This window comes from Taudactylus pleione, unplaced genomic scaffold, assembly GCF_031769625.1.
Source record: "Taudactylus pleione unplaced genomic scaffold, aTauple2 ptg000845l, whole genome shotgun sequence".
NCBI lineage: Eukaryota > Metazoa > Chordata > Amphibia > Anura > Myobatrachidae > Taudactylus > Taudactylus pleione.
In genome coordinates, this window is record NW_028285247.1 from 1,975,789 (window position 1) to 1,999,678 (window position 23,890).

Here is a 23,890-nt window from a genome sequence, read left to right on the forward strand (position 1 = left end):
ATATAAAACGGCCTTTTCCTTTGTATTGTTCTGCTGTTAATGACCTTGTTGTAGTATAATGAAGGGGCTGGAATAGCTCATTGATCCACAGGACTTGTACAGTATTTTCAATCTAAAATGTAAACCTTTCTATTTGTCACATGGCTCCCTTGTATTGGATCCTTATACATACCAAGTCATATATTCGTTACATCTTTGCTGCAACTTATTACAATGAAATGCTGTGACAAGGTTAAAATGTCGGCGTTTAACATGTTGACATCAGAATGTCGACATACAGGTTTTTTGTTATTTTAGCCTGACCCAAACACTATTTGTCGACATTCTGGTGCTACCATGTTAAAATTCGTCATTTTCACCATGTCGTCATTTTTTAAATGTTGACATATTGGTTGTTGATCTAAAGTCCATGTCAACATTCTGGCTGTCAATATTCTGACCGGAGCCTTTGGACTGTTAGGTCGGCCTGTTTCAGCTCTCAGCTCTCTCCATCTTGTCTTCCTGATGGCTACAATGGTCAGAGCAGCAGGTCAGGTGTGTGCTCCTTAAATTACTAGCAGCATTTTCAAACCATCCCCCTTCATCTTGAGCTGTCTATTCATACCAATCGGAAGCACACAATATATAGTGTTCGAGCTAGGCTTTTTCAGCGGGGCCTCCTTCCATGCCCAATTTTTTAAAGTTGTTGAAATGTACCCTGCCCTTATGGAGGCTCCCAGTTGAAACAGCCCTCGCGGGCCGCAGTGTCCCACAGGGGGTGGGCGTTCTAGTGAAACAATCGCCAGCGAGTGATTATATCCTGTGCGCATGCGCACACCACCTACAGCACACTGCCGGGAGAGCCTGGGGGCAGCCCAGCATCTGTGATTGCTGGGCACGCCCCTTACAGTGATGAAAAGGGGTCCCGTCTCAAGCACACGCCTCTTTCTGGCACGCCTTCGATGTATGCAGAAGAATGCCCTTTGCCCACCCTAGATTGAACACTAATATAGATGACTTAACATGGAGGAAGCGCATTTTATTTCTTTCTTTTTTGTAATGAATTGGCTGCTGCTCAAGAGTTCAGTATTTCCTCCCAGTCCGCTTATAGTAATGTAGTAATCCTTCCTCCATGTGAGCTTAGGGAGAGAATAATTTGTTATTTCTACTTCAGGGTCCATAGGGTATCCACAGGATACCTTGGGGTATAGGTGTGACGTCAGTCGCAGGGCACCAAAGAGTTAAGCTTTCAGCCTCCCAGGATGCACTAGGTCCCCCTCCTATACCCCGCCCCCGGGCCAAGGCACCTCAGTTTAGTTTGGTGCCCGGCCGGAGTCGGGTGCACCTGTTGGAGTGGGGGCTAGAAGAGCCCCTGAAGCTTTTTCTTCATGCAGCTGTGGCTGCACATCTGGATGAACAGCATGGACAGTCAGTCCTGACGTCCATGCTGTCTTCCCTACACCCCGCCGGTACCAGAACGCCGGTACTGATCCGGGGATGCTGGTGGGCGTCTGGGGTCACAGCTAGCGGTGACCCCAGATGTTCCGGACCATGGCCGGATTCAAGGGGGACAGAGGTAAGCAGCGGGGTTCCGCGGTGGGTCCCCGCTGATCACATGGTCCTAAGTCCCCAGGCAGGGGGCTCCCTGGGGACTGGCTGCAGCGTGGAGCCAGGCGACCAACCTGCGCTTCCACTACCCCCTGGGACAGCGGACCGCAGCAGAGCGGTAGCGCTGCGGCGTCCCAGGGGTTAAATGCATGCCAGGGGAGCGCGCCTTCCCTGTCTCACAGCCGGCGCCTCCCCCGCTGCACACAGCCCTCTCTGCACTGTGCTGACTGGTCCTGTGTCAGCGCTCCTCCCCCAGGCCAGCTTCTCTCTGCTCCTCGGCGGCCATCTTCTCTGCAACGCATGGTGAACGCTGCTGGAAGTCTGGAAGGAAGCATCGTGGTCTGGGTCCCCCCGCATACCTCTCCTCCGCTGTGGCTCAGGTCTGTGTATGCAGCGCTGTGTCCTACCAGGCCCTGTGTCTGTGTAGTTGAGTGATCAGCGCTGTTAGTGCAGGAATTGTTATTTCTCTGCATTGTATGTGACTGTGCTAGCGCTGCCTGTAACTTTTCTTCTCTAAACTGTCAGCTTTATTACTGTCCCTGTTCTTTCTGCTAAAGCCCTTGCGGTGCGGTGCTGCAGGGTGGTCTCTCGCCTATTTAATACTTAATTGGTGAGAGAGGTCACATACGTGGTGCCATCATGTCTGAAAGTGATTTTCCCCTCCGGCTACAGTGTACCACGTGCAAAGTACCGTTAGCGGAGGGGGAGGGTAGCGCGGAGGGCCTTTGCCGGCAGTGTTTGTCCATGGCGCGGCCTATTACGGTTACAGCACCGGTACAGGAGCCGCCCTGGGCTTGTTTCGCTCAGGCGTTAACAGCTTTAGTGGGCCAGTTAGCTCCGCAGCCCGCGTTTACTCCGATGGGTTTGTCCCAGCAGTCTGTGGTGTCGTCACCCATGCAGGGGTTCCCACGACAATTGGTGGTACCCCACAGTCTCCCTATTTCCCCGCTCCCGGGTTCTCAGGAGCCAGCGTGGGTTAACTCCCTGACGAGTTCTGTACAGCACTTGTCGGATGTGTTGCAAGGGGAGTCTGTGATGCGGCCTCATAAAAGGCCGGTGGCGTCTCTGTCCGCTCCTTATGAGGATGACGAAGGGACGTCTGATGATGGGGAGATTCTGGATCCTTACGATCAGGAACCTTTCCATACTAAGGACGCTGATGCTAAGTCCAAAGTATATATTCCTGGACTTATTCGGGCGGTCCGCACAGCCTTGGTGATTGAGGACGAAGTTCCCCCAGCGGCTAAATCTAAGTATGCCTTTTTCAAAGATGTGAAGGGCGATGCCACAGTCTTTCCTCTTTCGGGTCAGTTGGTGGACCATTTAGAGGAGGCGTGGAAACAACCTGGCAAAAGATACCAGCCGCAGAGACGCCTGGCGGTGGCTTATCCGTTCGCGGATAATTATTTTGCTAAGTGTGAATCCCCTCCACAGGTGGATTCTCACGTGACCCGTCTTGTCCGTAGTGCCACATTGCCGATGCCATCCATGTCCTCCCTTAAGGATGCTACGGACCGCAAGGTAGAAATCTGCCTGAAGTCTGCTTATTCCCTTGCAGGGGGGGCAGCACGGCCGGCTATGGCCATTTGCTGGGTTGCCAGAGCGATGGAGCGCTGGGCGGATTCATTAGAGGCTTCTTTTGAATCCGACTGTCCGGCCGAACAGGCGGAGTTGATTGGCAATCTCCGTGATTCGGCCACCTACATCAACGAGGCGGCTCTAGACATTAGTACTCTGGTGTCTAGAATTTCTTCAGCAGCGGTAGCTGCTCGTCGCACCTTGTGGCTGCGATCCTGGAAGGCGGACGCAGATCCAAGAAAGGTCTGGAAGCGTTGCCGTTTACCGGAGAAGTTCTCTTCGGTCCGGATCTGGATAAGATTGTGGCCACGCTGGCGGCAGCCAAATCTGCTTGTCTCCCGTCGGCCGCTGCTCCTTCTGGTTCTGGACCATCGTCCTTTCGGTCATCTAGGGCCCAGGGCAGGCCCAAACCACAGTCGTTTCCTCGACAGGCTGGCCCTAAGAAATCGGTCAAGCCCCGGAAACAGGCATGGAGTACCAGACGTCCGGCCCCCAAGCCAGATGACAAGCCTGCGGCCTGACGGTCCGGGTCTCCCCTTGGGGGATCCCAGGGTGGGAGGCCGCCTGCTGCAGTTCTCCCGGTGTTGGTCGTTCACTACGACAGACACTTGGGTTCTGGAGGTGGTCTCTCACGGGTACGCCCTCTCCTTCCGGCACAGACCCCCGGCTCGATTCTTCACCATGGGTCTACCATCAGACCGGAACAAGGCTACGGAGCTGCGGAAGGTATTGCACACTATGCTCCAGGCTGGAGTTATAGTGCCTGTTCCATTCTCCCAGAGGGGCCAGGGTTTCTATTCAAATCTTTTTTTGGTACAGAAACCCAATGGGTCATATCGTCCGATTCTCAACCTCAAAGCACTCAACAAGTCTTTGCGGGTCCCGAAGTTTCGGATGGAGACCCTACGGTCCATCATTCTGGCGCTGGAACCTGGGGACTACATGGTGTCATTGAACTTACAGGACGCTATGGCGGTCATGGCGGCTTCTCTGCGGCTGCAAGGAGTCCGCATGTTGCCGTACTTGGACGACCTGTTATTGGTGGCAGGATCTCCAGAGCTCCTGTTACACCACTTGGACCTGACCATTGCACTGCTGCAATGGCACGGCTGGCTAATCAACTGGCAGAAGTCCACTCTAATCCCGTCTCGGAGGATTCTGCATCTTGGAGCCTTATTGGACTCGGGACAGCAAAGGATCTTCGTGACGGAGGACAAGATCTCTGCTTTACAGTCAAGGGTGCGCAGTTGTCTGCACAGCCGCCGGGTGTCCTTACACTCGGCGATGAGGTTACTGGGCTCCATGGTGTCGGTGTTCGACATGGTGGAATACGCCCAGTTTCACTCCAGACCTCTGCAGCACCTGATCCTGTCCAAGTGGAACGGGCTGCCTCAGTCTCTGAAGTTCCAGACGATTGTGCTCACCCCGGAGGTTCGCCTGTCCCTTGCGTGGTGGTTAAAGACGACCCACCTCAACAAGGGACGTCCGTTCTGGGTTCCAAATTGGGTCCTGTTGACAACGGACGCCAGTCTTCGGGGCTGGGGAGCAGTTTCGGGTCCACACTTGTTCCAGGGCAGGTGGACACCGACAGAAGCGGAGCTTCCAATAAATATCTTGGAACTCCGTGCGGTCTTCAATGCTCTCCTGCAGGCACAGCGGTTTCTCCAGGGTCACCCGGTGCAGGTCCAGTCGGACAATGCTACCACCGTGGCCTACGTAAACAGGCAAGGAGGAACTCGCAGTCGGGCGGCTCTCGTAGAGGTCTCTCGGATCCTGGTTTGGGCGGAGCGCAATCTTCCGGCCATATCAGCGGTCTTCATCCCGGGAGTGCTAAATTGGGAGGCAGACTTTCTAAGTCGCCAGGACGTTCATCCAGGGGAATGGTCCCTGCACCCGGACGTTTTTCAACTACTGGTGGACAGGTGGGGTCTTCCAGAAATCGACCTCATGGCGTCCCGGCACAACAACAAGTTGCCGGTGTACGGGTCTCGCACAAGAGACGAAGGGGCGTCTCTGGTGGATGCTCTGTCCGTCCGGTGGACGTTCAGGTTCGCATACCTGTTCCCTCCGGTCTCCCTTCTTCCACGGGTAATCCGGAAATTCAAACAGGAAGGAGGGACGCTCCTGTTGATAGCTCCCGCGTGGCCCAGACGGCACTGGTTCTCAGACCTTCAGGGTCTGTCCGTGGACAGTCCTCTGCGGTTGCCGCTACGACCGGACCTTCTGTCTCAGGGTCCTTGTCTTCACCCGGACCTGACTCGGCTGTCTTTGGCGGCGTGGCTGTTGAGACGGCCATGCTGAGGTCCTGGGGGTTTTCCAGCTCTGTGGTGCGTACCATGTTACGAGCTCGGAAACCGTCTTCCGCGAGGATATACCATCGCGTGTGGCATATGTTCTTCCAGTGGTGTCGACCGAGAGGTTATGCACCGCGGGAGTTTCGTCTGTCTCGGATTCTCGCCTTCCTGCAAGCGGGACTAGATCATGGGCTTCGCCTTGCTTCTTTGAAGGTACAGGTTTCGGCCCTATCTGTCTGGTTTCACCGTAGGATTGCTACAATCCCGGATGTGCGCACCTTTATGCAAGGTGTTCTCCGTATTCAGCCGCCCTTTGTTCCACCTGTGGCGCCTTGGGATTTGGCTGTGGTCCTGAGGGCTCTCCAAGGACCGCCGTTTGAACCACTGGGCTCAGTGTATATTAAATGGCTAACAGCTAAGACTGTTTTCCTTCTGGCCGTTGCTTCAGCCAGACGTGTTTCTGAGTTAGGGGCTCTTTCTTGTAGACCCCCTTTCTTGGTTTTTCATGGGAACAGGGCAGTGCTCCGCACTCGGCCCAAGTTTCTTCCCAAAGTTGTTTCCCAGTTTCATGTTAACGAGGAAATAGTTGTTCCGGCCTTTAACTCACCGGGTCTTTCCGTGGGTGAGGCCTCTTTGGATGTTGTGCGGGCCTTAAGGACTTATGTTGACCGCACTTCTTTGTTTAGGAAGTCGGACGCTTTGTTGTCCTCTATGGCTTCTGTAAAAAGGGTTGGCCTGCTTCAAAGCAAACTTTGGCAGCCTGGATCCGTATGGCTATTTCTGAAGCTTATCTTCATGAAGGCCTACCGGTCCCTCCTTCTCTGAAGGCTCATTCCACTAGGTCTGTGGGTCCTTCGTGGGCAGCTCGACGTGGTGCCTCGGCAGTTCAGATCTGCAAGGCTGCTACGTGGTCTTCTGTCCATACCTTCGTGAGGTATTACTGGTTTGACACCTTCGCCTCTCAGGATGCTTCCTTCGGGCGGCGGATTCTCCTTTCTGCACAGGAGCGTCCCCACCCTTAAAGGATACTGCTTTGGGACATCCCCAAGGTATCCTGTGGATACCCTATGGACCCTGAAGTAGAAAATATGAGATATGGTAAGAACTTACCCTTGTTATCTCTATTTCTACGAAGTCCATAGGGTTCCACAGGACTCCCGCCCTGTCGCACCTGTGCTGCAGATGGGCTTTGCTCTGGTCACCGGTTTTCCGTCTCCCTCTGGTGAGAATGTGATTCTTGTATGTGTCCAGATCTTTGTTCTCTCTCTTCCTTCTCCTCCTCCGGCCTATGGCTTGGTAACTAACTGAGGTGCCTTGGCCCGGGGGCGGAGTATAGGAGGGGGACCTAGTGCATCCTGGGAGGCTGAAAGCTTAACTCTTTGGTGCCCTGCGACTGACGTCACACCTATACCCCAAGGTATCCTGTGGAACCCTATGGACTTCGTAGAAATAGAGATAACAAGGGTAAGTTCTTACCATATCTCATATTTTTTTAAAGTGGCATTGGTCATAGAGACCTGCGTCCATTACGCAACTTTCATTTCTATTATGCAACGCAACTATTCCCCAAGATTTGCAGCACAGTACTGCTCCCTTCCAGTGAGATCAATTTGTCTGATGGAAGTTAGTGTAAATTACGCATTTATCATCTCCACATTCATGAACAGATGCTTCTAAAATCCAACAGTCCATAGGATGGAACCAGTCTTTTTTTTATTTTATTTTTTTATTTGCAATTAAGTTGAAGTCATTTTAATAGCAGAAAAGTTTAGGCTGTGGATTCATCTTAAGCTCGGTGCTGCCCGGCAGTAGGCTAGAGTTGCCATATGGCTGTAACTGATAGATCGCATGCAAGGTGAGAGCCAAATAGATTTACTGTCTGCCCCAATAGACATCAGATAGGTCGCTGCTTCCTAATCTACATCTGATCACAGCCTCTTTGGCTCTCATAATGTGACACCCTTATTATGTAGAGGATGTTATTGTAGATGTTTAATTTCTATTAAAACATTGAAGCCACATTATCATTGTAGTGAGCTGATTTAGACACCTATGTACTGTGAGACAGTGCTTTCTGTCATGTAATAATCAGCTCTTTGTGTTCCTCTGTTCAGATTTATGTTGGTGTTGGCCAGTAACCAGCCGGAACAGTTTGACTGGGCTATCAATGATCGAATAGATGAGATTGTCAACTTCGCCCTTCCCGGGCTGGAGGAGAGAGAGCGCCTCGTCAGGCTTTATTTTGATAAATTTGTCTTGAAGCCAGCAAGTGAAGGCAAGCAGTAAGTGTCCCAGCACTCCTAAGCCAATTCCTCAGTAAATAAATGGTGGAGTATTCCTTTAACTTTAAGATCACAATGCGTTTTATACTTTTATCTGTCATGCTGAAGTCTGACGGATTCCATTCCATGTAATATGATAATACAAGGCACTGTACACTGAGGGGTTATGCAGGGATTTCTGCAATCTGTCTATTATGGCTTTTGTCCGTTCGCTCAGTTTCTTCTGTGTATTTGTTCATATCGCTGAGTCTGTAATCTGATTTGTAATTTCTTTAGGCGTTTGAAAGTTGCCCAATTTGACTATGGGAAGAAGTGCTCGGAGCTGGCCGAACTTACTAAAGGCATGTCTGGCCGAGAGATCTCTAAGCTAGGTGTTGCGTGGCAGGTAAGTTCCCCAGTTAACATAAAAACATAATATGTAATCGCACAGAATGATTATTTAGTCCACTTCTTCTTATATAGTAGATACAGGGCTTTTTTGTGTGTTTTATGAGATGATAGACTGCTTTTGTTATGTGTTCTGAAGTTTAGAATCTTCAAAAAATCAAAACAGTATACTGAGAGGCATAAGATGTCAAAGAAGTATTAGGCAATGCAAAGTGAGATCGCCATAGTAATAGTATACACGTTTTTTATAGAAATAACTACAAAAAATAGAAAGGAAGACTAATGCCGACCATACACGGTGCGATTTTCTGACGTAAGATGTGTTGTACGATTTCCCTTAAAATTCTCCATACGATGTGGTCAAATGGTGTACGATTGATCATTATATTCATACGATACGATGCATACATGTGTATCACATTGTACACAGTAGATCGCAATCTTACGGTTTTGCAGTAAGATCTATGATCCAGGGACGCACTTCGGCATCGTTAACACACAGAATCAACACATGATGTGCACGATTGATCATTACGATTGATCAATGTCGTCCACATCGTGCAAAAAATAACACCGTGTGTGGGCCGTATAAGGGCCTGATTCAGTTCCGGATGGTATTGCAATCACAGCGGATTTCTCTGTCGAATTACCGTTGCTAAAATATGCTAATGCCTCCCAATGCACAGCCGAGCATAGGGACGCCCACTGCCGCCTCCTCATGTTCATGCGTCGACTTATAACAGCGTAAACATTGGTACCATCGACGCACATCAGTATAAGCGGCTAGTCTGACCAGCCGCAAACACTGCAGCTCTCCTGACACACACAAAGCTCACATGCTGCACAGGAGATTGCAATGGCTAATTAATGCACGTCCATGTAACAGCGTTTAAATGGTCAGACACACCTGCGTTCTTGTTACCACTCCTAAACGCTGACTACCTGTCACTCACTTAGTGAATGTTTCCTCTATATGAATGTAGTTGCAAAATAATCGCTGCACGTGTGCATGGCGGCGTTCACGCAGGCGCATTAGCAAACTAGAGCTTGTTCTGCGTAAATATCGTCATTGCGTCAGTCTCTGAATCAGGCCCTAAGTAAGAGAGGGGGAAGGGACTGCCAGTAGGGAAATTCCAGGCCCAGATGCGAGTAAAGCCTAGGTCATTGGAAAGGAGGTCTCTGGAGCATCAGCTATTGTGCCAGAGAGAAGGTCTCGGAGAAATAGATCTAGGCAGACGAGTTATATAATCTATGGTAAGCAATGGAATAGGGTGATAACGGGAGCACAAGGTAGGGTCTTTGCCCTCCTTCAGAATTACTGTGTATGTGGGTTTCTAGGGATTGAACTGAAATGGAGCGAATATCCAAAATGTCATTAAAACCTCTAAGCAGATTAGGGAGGAGTAAATATGTAAAGGTCTCATAATAGGTGGCAGGGAATCCGTCCAGGCTTGGTTTTTCACCCACATGGGAATAATGGATGACAACTGCTCAGGGAAGGGCTCTTCAAGGGCCTGTACAATGTCATCTGAAAGATCAGAAAAGCTAAAGCCTCCAGGGTTGTGCAGATGTCGCACATGTGAGACACTGCATCCCCAGGCTGTTTGCAATGTAGATAGGTTGTATAGTTTGGTGTAAAATGATCTGATTGAGACTGCAGTATGGCGATCTGAGTGCTGAATAGTGACATGCAGCGTTGTTTAGTTTGGTCATTTAAGAGGTTTGTCATTTGTGGGGATAGAGACAAATTATGAGCAACCTACAAAGCATGGATTTTAGAAAGAAGTGTGTCTCTATATTCAGTAGTCTGCTTTTTAAGGAAAGACCCTGATTTGATGCGATTTCCTCATATAACACATGTATGGCCTTCCCAAATAGTAACTGGGTAAGTCTCACTGTTCATATTTAGGAAAATATATTCTTTTACTGACTCCTTAAATTGGGATTAGCCATATGCATCTTGCAGAAGTTGCTCATTAAGCCGACCGTTCCAATGTCTGGGGAATGCACTATAACTGTACACCATCTCTGCCTGGGAGACTGGTCTGTGGATGGTTTCCAGTACTCTTGGCACAAACACTGAGAAAGAAAATTGTCAGACTTGTGTGAAACAATGGAGTTTTCCTGGAGACCCCCTTTATTGTGCTGTCTGATAGTTGGACGATACAAAAATTAAGAGAAGTGGAGTTTTGTCTTTGTCTCTACACCTTACTGCTCAAGATTTAGCACCCTCTTTTGCCACACAGAAATATAAAATAAGTCACTTAGAGACACTGAATAAGAGAATGCTTCAGGCAATCCAAACCCACTGAACTTGCTAGCCTTTGTGACAGTAGGAAAGTGTACACAATATTTTATTTTTACATATTTCACACCCTTGCTAAGGTTCCTATTTGTTCCATATAAAAATACATTCTAACTTAAAGAGAATCTAAAATGAATTATTCCAAAATTATACTTCTTTCATCCTTGGGGGACACTGGAGACACTAGCAAATAGTGAGGTGCAGTGAGGAGCCTTGAGCACTTTCAAATCTGGGGCTTTAACTCAGTCCCCCACCATACCACCATCGTTTTTTGTCAGATGCTCTTTACAAGGCTGCCATGGCAGCCTCCCTATCTTTAAAAGCTTTATATTAATTTGTACTTACTTTTTTTACATTTTGTATTGATTTGGCATGGTTGTCACTCCGCTGCTGCTGGGGAGGCATGGAGTAAGCTGTGGAGTTGCTGCATGTGACTTCTCCTGCATCGGCAGCCCTGTCTCTCCAGTGGATTATTCATGGTGGTTGTGTGTGAGCTTGTTTGTCCCAGACCTGAGGACCTTCATTTTGTTCCTTTCGCAACCAAGATAAGGTTAAAAGGCAGTTGTGGTGAGGTTCTCCTTAAGTCCATTTTCCGTGGCAGGTGGGACTACAGAGGAGTAATCACTCCCGATTTAATTGTAGTAGAGCTTTGGGTGGTGGTCAAAACTGAGGGATAGATTTACTAAGCATTGGAGAGAAAGTGCCAACCAATCAGCTTCTGTCACTTTTCAAACAGCCTGTAAAATTACAGTTAGAAGCTGATTGGTTGGCACTCTCTCTCTCTCTCTCTCGCTCGCTTGCTCGCTTGCTTAGTACATCTCCCCCTGAGTGTGGTTTAACTCCTTTTAGAATGGATGAGCAGGGAAGCTTCATTTGATGCATAATGTGTTGGCTGTGGCATAATTGAACAATCTGTGCACACACCAAAAGTGCTCAGGCCATGAGGCAGACTGGCTGGATCATGAGGTGGGCAGAGTGAAATGTTTTGGCTTTTCAACTATTCACAAAGATAAGTCTCCGCACAGAACACACTGAACCCTAAATGTAACTACAATATATGTATATGTTTAATGAATTAGTCCAATAATCCCAAATTTTAAATTAGATCATATATTCAGTTGAATTATGCCACCGCCCGACTTATGTAGTAGTAAATACAAAAGGAGAAAGAAAGAAGTCTATCTGGCAGTGCACTTGGACTAATAATAAAATGTAACTTTTGTTGATTTTCATTAAAAGGACACACATAACTCACTTGGAACAACAAAGCACAAAAAACTCACGCGAAATATTACAGTACCATATTGTGTGATGAAAAGTGCAAAGTAAATATTGTATGTGTAAAAGGAAAATTATTAATAAAGTAAGTGTATCAATTAAATATAGTAATATTAGTAAAGTGTATCAATCAAATATAGTGATAATACACTATTCCACTGTAATTGTATATTGCTCTAATAATAAGTGTGTTGAACATGAGGGTTTATAGATATCCTAATGGTATCTCGGGATAAGATAGATCCGTTAAGGTGGTAATATGTCCTATGGCTTATGCAAACTTTGACTATCTCAAACCTGAAATATTGTATCTATTTGTAAATGGGTTTCTCACAAACTGAAAGTGTTGCAGTGTAGACTGCAACAATTGTTGCAAGAGAATGTCAATCATTTATAACAGAGTGGTATAAATGATTGACATTCTCTTGCAACAATTGTTGCAGTCTACACAGTAACACTTTCAGTTTGTGAGAAACATATTTGCAAATAGATAGAATATTTCAGGTTTGAGATTGTCAAAGTTTGCATAAGCCATAGGACACATTACCACCTTAACGGATCTAGTTTATCCAGCGATACCATTAGGATATCTATATACCCTTATGTTCAAACACACTTATTATTAGAGCAATATACATGTTTTGGCTCTTGTCAGTGATTATCTCAGGTCAGATAACTGGAAGACCAACTACCCCAGCAAACAGGATCTGCACCCTGGTGCATCTATACGGAGTTCTTCCAGTAGCTGGTGGACAAAAGGGGTCAGCCTTATATCGATATGATGGTGTCCAATTTGAATCTATGGTGCTATCATCTCATTTGTCTGTCCCCTTTGGTAGCTATGTTACTGAGGGTTCTCAGAAAGGTAAAAAGAGAAGGGATCTGTTTTGTCCTGGTGTCCCTGAATTGGCCCACAAGGTCCTGCTATTCAGATCTTCTGAGCATGATTTCTCGATGAGGCCTTCACCTAATAGGCTAAAGGTGCCCATACACGGGAAGATTTTTTACACGATATGGCCAGTTACGACAGGTTGCACAGACCAATCGTGTGAAAATAGGTGTATTTTGTGTGTTCTGCGACTCCGCTGCGCGCCCCTAGTTGAATCGCAGATCAGATGGTTTTGCAGAAAGATCTACGATCTTTTGAGTACACTGTGATACACTTCTATGCATCTTATCCTATGATCGTAACGATCAATCGTACACCATTTGACCACATCTTATGAAATATTTCAATGGAAGAATTTCAAGGGCAATCGTACAACTCCTCTTACCAACTTTGAATCGCACCATGTATGGGGGCCTTTAGATCCTTTTCAACATTTAGCTTTACCTCATCTGGCTTTAAAAGCATGTAAATTGAGGCTGCGATCCAAAAGAACAAGTGGTTTGCCCACGGCGTAGTTCAGACTATGCTAAAGACGAGGAATTATTGGCTCTGGGAGACCTATTTCCTGGTGTACATGGTAGGAGTTTCCCACATCAAACGTTCGGTTGGAGAGGTTGCTTCTTTTATTTTTTGCAAGAAGAGTTCGGTGCAGGATTGCGTATTGGATCTTCAAAGGTTCAAATGTTGTCATTGCCGGATTTCATCCAAAGAATTGTGAATTTAATTCCAGAGGTTCAGCTATTGCTTCCAGGGGTTCTTCATACCCAGCCTCTTTGTTTCTTATATTGTTCCTTCGGATCTTAATTTAGTTCTCAGTGTGCCGCAGCATCTATCGTTGAGCCCTTGGACTTGTTTTTTTTTTTTTTTTCCCCGGCAATTGCCTCAGCACAAAAAGAGTCCGAATTAGTAGCTTTTTCCTGCCTATAACTATTTCAGATTTTTCTTGACGATATGGCTGTTATGAGGACTAAGACCCCAGGGTGGTTTCCAGTTCCCTTTGAATCAGGAACTTGTTCTGGTTATACCCTGGCATAGTCTTGACGATGAAGAGGGTTCTCTTCAAACTAGGACTTTGTCATGGCTCACAGGATCTATGTATGCAGGACGAAGGATGGTGCACCGAACAGACTTTCATTTCATTCCCACAAAAGGGAATTTCCAGCCTCTATGCAGACAATTGCTTGGTGAATTACTTCGGTCATTCGCCAGGCTTATTCTGGAGTAGGGAGTGCTTTTTGGGAAAAAATTGCACTAGGTCGGGGGGTGATTTGTAGATGGCAGGACACGGGACCTCTTAGTGACCACCTGATCAGTGGTGAACGCTCTCAGAAAACTTTATAATTTTGACTCCAGTTTTGGGCAACATGTGCTGCACACCGCCCTGGACTAATGTTCTCCAATGATGAAAAAGAATATAGTAATTTTGTACTTGCGTTAAGCCCTTTTCTCCAATTCCAAGAGGAATCTGCATCTTTCAGCAATTGTGGACCACTGATCACACTGATATATCGCAAAGGCTGTGTCTTACAGAGCTGAATAATACACATGAAATAACTAAATCATTCATACTTCACTAAATATGTCCACCACTGTACCCCAAGATTATTTGAGGTCACCTTAGAGGAGTCCCGCGGTAAACCCTTATCCATTCTACACTTTGACAATGTTAGCAAAGATTATTATTGCTAGGGCATGACCCTCCAGTTCTCTCTTACATTGGAGAATCCAGGTAAATGATACCATGGATCATGAGAGGTATAGATTTACTAGTAAGAAAGCCTCTCGTACGTGTCATCCCCCCCCCCCTCCTACACTGGTTGGAACCAGTTATAGTAAAATAACTTGTGACTGAATTCTCAGCTTTGTGACCTGTAAGAGGTCCTGTGAGGACATGCTTCTGAGCATGCTTAAGCTGTCTCTGTAGTGATGCATTGCTATTTAGCAGCTTTAATGGCATGCCTGGTTTCCACAAACATTATGTTTTCACTTTCATGGTTCATATCAGAACATTTACATTTTGGTGTGCAGTAATCCTGTATATGTTGGAAAAATGTTTGTTGTTCTATATGGACAGATTCCATAAAGGGGCCTTTGAGTGTCATCCTAATTGGAATCTATTTTCTGCTACCCTCCAGCTTTTCCCATTGTCATGTTTTCATGTTCCTTGTAGAAAAATGCAGAACAAAATAATGGTATTAAAAGGGAGAGGGAGCGCAAAATGATGCTGCGTCGGCCGATTGAGCTCAGGCAGCTCGGCTTCTGTGACAAATTGCAGAAAATGACTGCAGAGCAGTGTTTCAAGACCATTATCTCCGCTGGGTGGATAACCATTTGCATTAGCGAGGGCCGTAGAGCAGGAGGCCTTGATGCTACCTCATTGAACGAAAGCATTTACATTGACTGTCTCCCCGCAGGTTGCTTTGCTTTTTTTCCAGTCTTTCCTTTTTATTGTGAAAAAAACAGGTTACTCTTCTATTTTCTTTTTTTTTTCTTCTAAATCCTCATAGACCACTGCAGATGTGCAGAGTCCTATTCAGGAGAGCAGCAGCTCAGTTCAGAGGCTTTTTTAATGGGTCTTCCGTTGAGAGGGAGTACTGACTATCTGTTGCTATGGGCATTAAACCAGTTTAGGAAATGAATACGCAACACTTATTTATTTTTTTCTACAGTGTTTTCCTCTTTGATACACACAGATTTTGTATGAAGGACCATTGCAGAGGTCGCATGAGGGGAAAACATGGGCTTAATTCCACTGGACTAATATGTTTAATGACTCTATGTGTGTGTGTGTATATGTGTGTATATTTATATATATATATATATATATATATATATATATATGATAGATATAGAGATATATATGTGTGTGTATGTATGTATGTGTATATATATATATATATATATATATATATATATAATTTCTATTTCTATTAGTACTTGTGTACCTTGCGGACTCATTGCAGAGAGAACCCAAGTGTCCTACACTCATTATTATTATCAGTCATGGCAATGTCTGAATCCTCTTCACAGAGAGGACCCTGACGTCAGCAGCCAGTGGCCAGCGTCATTCCCTACCATCCAAGTGGGCATAGAGGGGGAATATAACATTGTGGCGAGCGTAGAGAGCCACCGAGCCCGAAGCGTGGTGAGCGGACAGCTTTCTTCTTTAGGTGGGGACAACTGTCGGTACTTGTGTACGTAAAATACACAAGTACCATGTAAAACATTCATTGGGCTCTCTCTACAATGAGTCGAGTCCGTAAAGTACACAAGTATCATATATATATATATACTATATATATATATATATACGTGTATGTACCGAACATTTGTCTGCATAGGACAATAATATATATATATATATATATATATATATATATATATATATATATATATATATATATATTATTGTCCTATGCAGACAGATGTTCGGTCAAACTTGGACCCTAATATTTCAGACTGGTTCATGGTCAATTTTGATATGATTTATAATCTATTTTTTGGGGCAAGACTGTCAATCCAGTATACAGTACTTCTACAAGGTCTCTAACAAAACCTTCACCAACTTACATTTCTTCCCTTGTGTCAAAGTGTCTCTCAAATCTGTTGGAGATCAGGGCTTCTCATCCACACTCATTACCTACTCCGTTTCCTGGATACAGGCAGCACCCACTCTGTGGAATTCCCTCCTTCATACAACAAGATTTTCCCCTATACTCCATACCTTCAAGGAATACCCTCAGATCTCACTTCTTCAGACAAGCTATCAAATTCCTGATCCATTCTTTGTAACCGTCCTATGCTGTTCTACTTTATTACCACCTCCCTGCACACCTAACAGGAATATGTATATATCTATGCTCGTGCAACCTTTGATTCCCTAAATCGATATGACCTTGTGACTGGATTATATAGCCCCTTTGATCTGTTTTCGCATTGTGATCCGTCTGGACGTGTATGCAAAATTTTGGAACGTAACCATGTTTAAAGCCCTATTTTCCTATTGCGTGTAAGGTCCTCTTACTGCTATGTCTGTTTGGTAATCAGTATTGTTTTATTAAGGTGTTTTCTCCACTGTAATGCAGATGACCATAGATTATATTGGCAATGTAAGAAGAATTAACAAAATCAGCCGAATGGTCAGCAGCACCTAACAAAAGTGTGTAAGCTCACAATTGTCCAGGCATAAACCGTCAGATGAGTGGGGGTGGGAATCTCTTGTTAGCATAGAATCCCTGCGGTTCTGCTAGTCAATGGGAGATGATTATTAACTTAAACAGATGCCTGCTGTTCTCGGCTATAAGGGTTTATTTTGCCCTAGTGCATATGCACAAACACCAGTTGGTTCTAAAATTGGCTAGTTAGATAAACAAAATATAAAGTGTAAGAATTTGATCATAAACTAGCAGTAGACTATGTAGTATTTATTTTACACTATTGTGTCAAAAAGTGAATATATCCATTTTAAAATGGACAGCTGTCCTGGTACTAATTGCCACATTATTTAGGTGAATTAAGGAACACATGGTTACCTCTGTATCCAGCCGAGAGGGGGGTCATGTCCTGATAAATATGTGAACTTTGTCACTATAACCTCGCGTCTTCCTTCACCTCCCTCTCCCAGCACAGAAGGTAACCTTGTTAAAGGGTATCTCGCTTTCCAGCTTGGCTGAAGAGTTGCTTTGTCAGCCAAGTCTGCGGAAATGGGTTAACGTGTCCGCAGGGGGAGATAAAGAAAAAGCAAAATATGAATATGAATGAGGTGGGATGGTGGATTTTAGTACGCCAGCAGCTCTCGGCAGAGATGGCCGCACTCTCTTTTTCTCCATCTCTCTCTTCGTCATCCTTTCTCATCCCCCCCTTCCTGCTCTCCACCACCTCCCCTGGCAGGCAGGGAACCCGCAGCCCAGCTATTTTTAGAAAGTCATTCAGAAAAGCAGCCAAGCGCTAAGGATCGCAGTATTCCGCGGCTAGATGCAGGGGTTTGGTGGTGATTTGTGAGGGATAAACACTTTATTTGGATTAAGCTCGGGTGGCAATGCTGGCAGACACTGCAGCTCTTAAAAGAAATACATTAATGTAAGTGTTAACTCATTTGCTGCTGGTGGGGGGCAGCATTATCCCATCTGCCTTGTTTTCCCTCTTGTTACTAGACATCACCCTGTCTTTGCCAACATTCAAGGACATAGTGCTATGTCAAATAAATGAAAATGACCTTGGTGAGCGCCTAAAAGTAATATACTTGGCTTGACCAAAACATATAAAGGTGAAAAGCATACAATTTGCAGTATAGTGTTTATGATGGTTACTATAAACCTGCAACCAACTGCAAATCATATGTATCATGTAACACTTGTAAATTCAGAAATTATTACTCTGCATAAGGTAATTATGATAGCCAGGTACGTTGGTTGCCTTCAGTTGCTATTAGAGCTTGCTCACACCAAACAGAAGGTAATGTGATTATACCACTGTAAGGTAACCAGAGTGCATGTAGCATAGAGAAACACATTTATGGAAACACACACTTTGCAGAGACTATGGCAGAATTTTCGTATTAATTGAAGTCATGGGTTCAGTTTTAAGCTATGTTACTAAATATGCATACTGCTTAATATGTACAAATACAGAATGTACACACAGGGCGGATGGATGCTGTAATGCATTTCCATGACTCATTGGAAAATGTCTTACAGAAGTGTACATCTGACACATAGGTGGCGTTGAGGCTGACCATTGCCTTTGATTCTTTCTGCCACGAGTTCTGACATCCCTGGAATAGTGTATTACCTCACACTGTGTGTGTGTGTGTGTGTGTAAAATATATATATATATATATATATATATTCATATTCCATAGACAAAAATCCTTACGGTTCACATGTCCCATTAAGGCAGCTTAGACATGATGTGAAAATTCATAAAACCTATTGGTTTTCTGCCACTCAAACTTTAAAAAGCAATGAAATTACGATCATTAAGATTGACGCCTTAATGGATGTGTCCCTTGCGTAATACAGATATGGTATGCCATCACACCCTGTGGTTAACTGCAGATTCAGCACTCACAGAATGAGATTGCTGTCACTCACAAAATGGCGGAGCTGCTAATTCACAGAATTGTGTGCTCATTGAAATACACACATGCAGTCTATGCAACTGAGGTCAAAGCAGAAAATAGAGCTGTGCAGATGAGATAAAAGTGGTGTGGATGTGGGGAGGAGACACAGCAGCATGGATAGGTGAGACACAAAGGCGTGTAGAGGGGAAGGTTAAGCAGTACAGAGGGGGGGGTAGCCAAAGTAATGCAGTTGGGTGGGAAACAGTGGTGCGGATGGGGGGACAGCGACGTGGATGGTGGTAGAGAGTGGCATGGACATAGGAAGACAGAGCAGTGCAGATGGGTAAAGACAGATTGGTGCGGATAAGGGAATACAGACTAGCACATATAGGAGAACTAACAACCGTAGGGATTGGGGAAGACAGATTAGTGTGGATGGGAGGAAGACAGAGTAGTGCGGGTGGGGGGAGGAGATAAAGTTGCACAGTTGGGGGGGACAGAGTGGTGCAGATGGAGGAGAAAAGAGTGCCACAGAGGAATGGAAGACAGCGGCGTGGCTTAGGGGAAGGCAGTGGTGCAGAAGGCAACAGAGTGGCATGGATGCCGGGCGGTGCAGATGGAGAAAGACAGATTGGTGCGGATGAGAGAACACAGACTACCATAGTTCGGAGACCACACAGCAGTAGGGATTGGGGAATATATAGCAGCATGGAGGCATATAGGGGGAGAAAGTGTACATGCATAGACAGAGTATGATATTTTTAATAATAAGGGTGCTGAATGTGTATTCTAAATGAAATAAATGTATGCAGTGAGAAGGATGTTGGAAGCCAGTGAGATTGTTTTGGTGATCAAATGGGAAGATTGTGGGCATTGAGTGGGATGTGGGAGCCACATAACTGCTCAAACCTCAGTTGCATAGACTGCATGTGTGTATTCCAATGAGCACACAATTCTGTAAGGTTTTTTGTCTATGGAATTTCATAGCTTTTTTAAAATGTATTAACTATCAGGGTTTGGATGAGCAAACCGGGCCACCTGTAGGAGAGAAGGGCAACAAAATGGTACACTAACGCAGGTGGAAGAGGGGACAGCACACAGGAGGTTGTTTTGGGAGGTGCAGACAGCTGTAGGCATGTGGGGTAGCGGCAGCAGCAGTAGTGCAGAGCAGTGGCAGCGGTGCAGTGCAAAGAGGGCATTAGTGGGCGACAGAGGGCTCACTGGTAGTGTGTATGCACGTGAGAAAATCAAACCAGTGTCACGGATGCACGAATGCAGCAGTGAGATCCATCTACGCATCTGTTAAAAGTTCAATGTGTAAAAAAAAAAAAAAGGCGTAGCCCCGTCCCCTAGAAGACAACCAGCACTGGGCTTTGGAGCCCCAATACTGGTTGTGCTACATACAGGGGACATACAACGTAGGGGTTCTCCGTATGAAGCAGAACCAGTCCTGGTTTCCAAAATATGTGGTGCAAATGATGTAGGGGGTCCCCTGTATTTAGCGCAACCAGCACTGGGTTCTGAGTTGGTCCTGGTTCTAGAAATACAGGGGGGGGGGGAATGCATAGGGCCCCCCTGTATTTCCCAGAACCAGCACCGGACCCTTTCTAGCAGGGGGGTGATGCCACAGCCAGGGGAACCCTTTCACCGGGCCCCCCAGCCAAAGCATCACCCCTGACTGCTAGTCAGCACAGGCCGGGAATCCCAGGGGAGTTGGGGACCACCCCATTAAAGGGGTCCCCCCTCTCCAGGGCACCCCAGGCCCATGCTGATAGCCCGGGGCTATCCCCAGCACCCCTGGGCAGTGGGTGCTGGGTTGATTTATGTTGTCTGGTGCATATGAATATATAACTATTGTCTTTTGCAGTAGTACTACAGGTCCCAGCAGGCATCCCCTGCATACTGCCACTTGGAAAACCACATGTACCTGCAGGCGAGGCACTAAGGGCCTGCTGGTACCTATAGTACCCCTGCAAAAGAAATATTAAAATAAAACAGACAAACACCGTTTTTTTAAATATTTTATATAGCGGGACCTTCACCTGAGGGGCGGCAGCCTTAAGCTCTTTTTTACATGGCTGCCGCCCCTCCAGGACTTCTATGGCGTCTTCACCTGGAGGGCATCGGCCTTTAAGCTCTTTTTCCTGGCCGTCGCCCATCCAGGGCTTCCGTGGCGTCTTCTATCTTCTGTATTCGGCAGCTCTTCTCTGCTGCCTCCCCGCTGCCGACTGAGTGCACGGCAACTCGCGCTGGCAGTATTTAAGCCAGCCAAGGGGGCGGGGCGATGACGCCGCGATTGCCTTGCGGCGGCCATATTTGAATTAAAAAAATGGCGTTGAGGCGCCATTTTTGAAAAGGGCAGGCTCTGTTCTCACCATTGAATTCCTCCGGGTCCTAACGCCTGCACCACCACACCTAACGCCCGCTACCGTCCCTGGCCGCAGCTAATGCCCGCTAGCCCCTTTCCCCGCATCCCGGCTGCAGCAAACGCCGGCTTCCTGCCCCCCCAGTCCCAGCCCCCCGCTACCGCCCGCAAACGACGGCCCAAGTAAAGCCACTATGACTACATCTGCTGGAGGCTCCTACTGAGGCTGCACAACAATTTGATGTCCTATCTCTACAATGGCGCATTCTTGAGATAATAGTTTAAAAACTGTAACGTTCTAATTTACCTGAACCCCAAAAGCACGTATCCTGGCACAATGACTACCTAATAAAACAAACCCCAAGTCTAAATTCCACCCCTACCCTGAGTTTTGCCTTCCCAAAAATCCCCCATAGGCTATAGCAGAAAAAGGTTCCTAATTGACAATGTCAGAAAAAAGTGACAGTTGGAGCTTTAGATTACTCCCAAATCCTCATTTTTTTATGTTTATGCACTGAAATTTGGCATGCAGCACCGTGCGACAGTTCTACCCACCCCTACCAAATTTCAACTCTGTACCTCCTATAGCTTTTCAGGTGTAGCCCCTTAAACACCCAGTCCCCCCTCCGGAATTCTTTATGGAGAAATCCATTTTTTTAGATGCAGCCTTAATATAAGGGCACGACTGTGCCTTTATAATATAATCATAATATAAATGATAAAATATATATATATATATATTCACACTTACATGTGCCAAAGGTCTTGTAATATTTGCCTAGTATCTTGTAGGACCCCTTCTAGCCCAGCGAAGTGCAGCAACTCGACTAGTCCAACTAGTGGACTAAAGGCTTCTGAATAGATGTTGACCCATTCCGTCTGGATAGCTTCCCTCAGCTCCCTGATATTTGTAGATTCAAGATCTTGGGTGCGAGTGGACCTCCCCACCACGTTCCATAAATACCACAGACAATTGTGGCACCCGTGGTTGGCCACTGCGCTCTCCACGGTGGGCGGTAATGCCTTCCATGAGGTATTCTCGGTACACACACATAAGAGCTTAGATCGAGAAATGTTGAATGTCAGCACAACTTCGGAAATGGAATTTCCCGTCCGTCGGGCACCCACTGTCATGCCCCATTCAAACTCCGATAATTCACTTTGCCATGAGCAGCATAGTCTGTGTTCAGAATGACTCACGAGATGTCTGATTACAACTGATGCATGTCTGGGCACTTCCAAGATGTCACAGTACAGTGATGCCACCTTGACATACTGTTAGCTCATGACTTTTGGCATTTCAGTGTATAAACCTCTTTTAGATTTAGATGTAAAGTGGGCTGGTGGGGGATACAATTTTACAGCTTTGGCAAACCCATATTGCACTATGGAATGGGGTCAAATGCTAACTCTAAATTGCAAGTGCAAAATGAAGCCCAGGTTCTGAAGTAGCAAAGCATCTCCACGCCGTCACGTCACGTCACCATTTTTGATTGTTGGTACGATGTTCTTATTGAGGAATGCTATGTTCGCTTTACGCCAGATGTAACAGGACCCAAAATGCTCTTTTCTTCTTCAAGTTCCATAGGGTCCACAGGAATTACTTTGGGGTATATAGTTAGATCGCATCCAGTGCACCAAACTGCAAAGCTTTGGAGCTCCCAGCATGCACTGGTCCTCCTCACTATATACCCCGCCTCCAGCCACAGGCATTCAGTTGTTTTGTTTGGTGCGCGGCAAGACACACCTGTTATAACAGCAGGACTGCTAGGCAGTCCTAAGCTTTTTTCTTTTATACGCCGAAACGCCAGCACCACTTTTTGCCCAGATGTTCTCGGCAGGCCTTAGCATGGCTTAGCTAGCAGCCTAAAAACGCTGAGGTCCTGGACTGCGATCGGTTAATGGAGATGACCGGTAAGAATTCCTCTCGGGGAGTCATGCGCAAAGCAGCCCCTCGCCTCTGGTGTTGAGATGCATCAGAGACCGCTGCGGGTGAAGGTCGTCCTGCTTTTCCTCACTAAGGCGGCCGGGGCCATATAGTCTGTTGCCGGGGATGGGTGGTAAGACGCACTAGAGTGCAGTAGTCAACGTCTTGCTACCTTGTAGTTCAGCGTACCCGGCCGTCAAAATCGCAGCCTACAGGATAAGGCGCTCCCCCGGCCGCCCCTCCCCGCCAGACATGAACTTCCGGGTACGGATTTCTGTGTCTGGTTTGCTATAATTGACCACCTCGTGTGTGAGAGGCGCGCAGTTTAGCGTTGGTTTGTCCACGGCTGTGGTGGTTGGTCTCAAAGGTTGGCCTGTCTCTCTATATACCTCTCCCTTGGTAGGATATAGAGTACGCTATATGCCAAACCCATCTCCCTCCAGGGGCCGATCAGTTGATTGAGTCCATATTGCTGTAGCAATTGTGCATCTTTTTATGTATTGTATGTGACTGTATGCTAGCTACATTTTCTCCTTATCCCTCATAGGGTGGGGTGTGTCAATGATAGACTGTCACATTGCATTTAGACCTTGCATATCTTGTACCATTTATACATTGCATTTTGTCTGAAGGTAAAGATGAGGATGGGAGTCCTCTGGTGCTTATATCCTGTAAGTCCTGTTTTCCGCAGGCCTGCCTGAGCAGGATGTTAACCAGAGTGGGTTCTGTATTAACTGTACCAAACATCTGGTACACCTGCCCCAGCACCAGAGCCGTCTTGGATGGCCATCGCACCTGAGGTCTTGTCCTATTTAATAGGCAGGGCCACGGAGATACGGGCTCCAGCTGCGGTGATTCATCAGGCTACGGGGTAGCCCACAGCATATACATCCTATGTGTTTGCCCCTTATGAATCCCTATTGGGTTAATGCGGCTG

At 46.4% G+C, this 23,890-nt stretch overlaps 1 protein-coding gene across 1 annotated transcript in view; it reads left to right on the plus strand.

The window, feature by feature from the left end:
* Positions 1-23,890, plus strand: part of ATAD3A (ATPase family AAA domain containing 3A) — a 140,127-nt gene that overhangs the window by 81,055 nt on the left and 35,182 nt on the right. The window contains exons 14-15 of the mRNA XM_088458632.1: positions 7,574-7,741; positions 8,018-8,126. Of these exons, the coding sequence (XP_088314758.1) occupies positions 7,574-7,741; positions 8,018-8,126 (277 nt within the window). The remainder of the gene's footprint in view (positions 1-7,573; positions 7,742-8,017; positions 8,127-23,890) is intronic.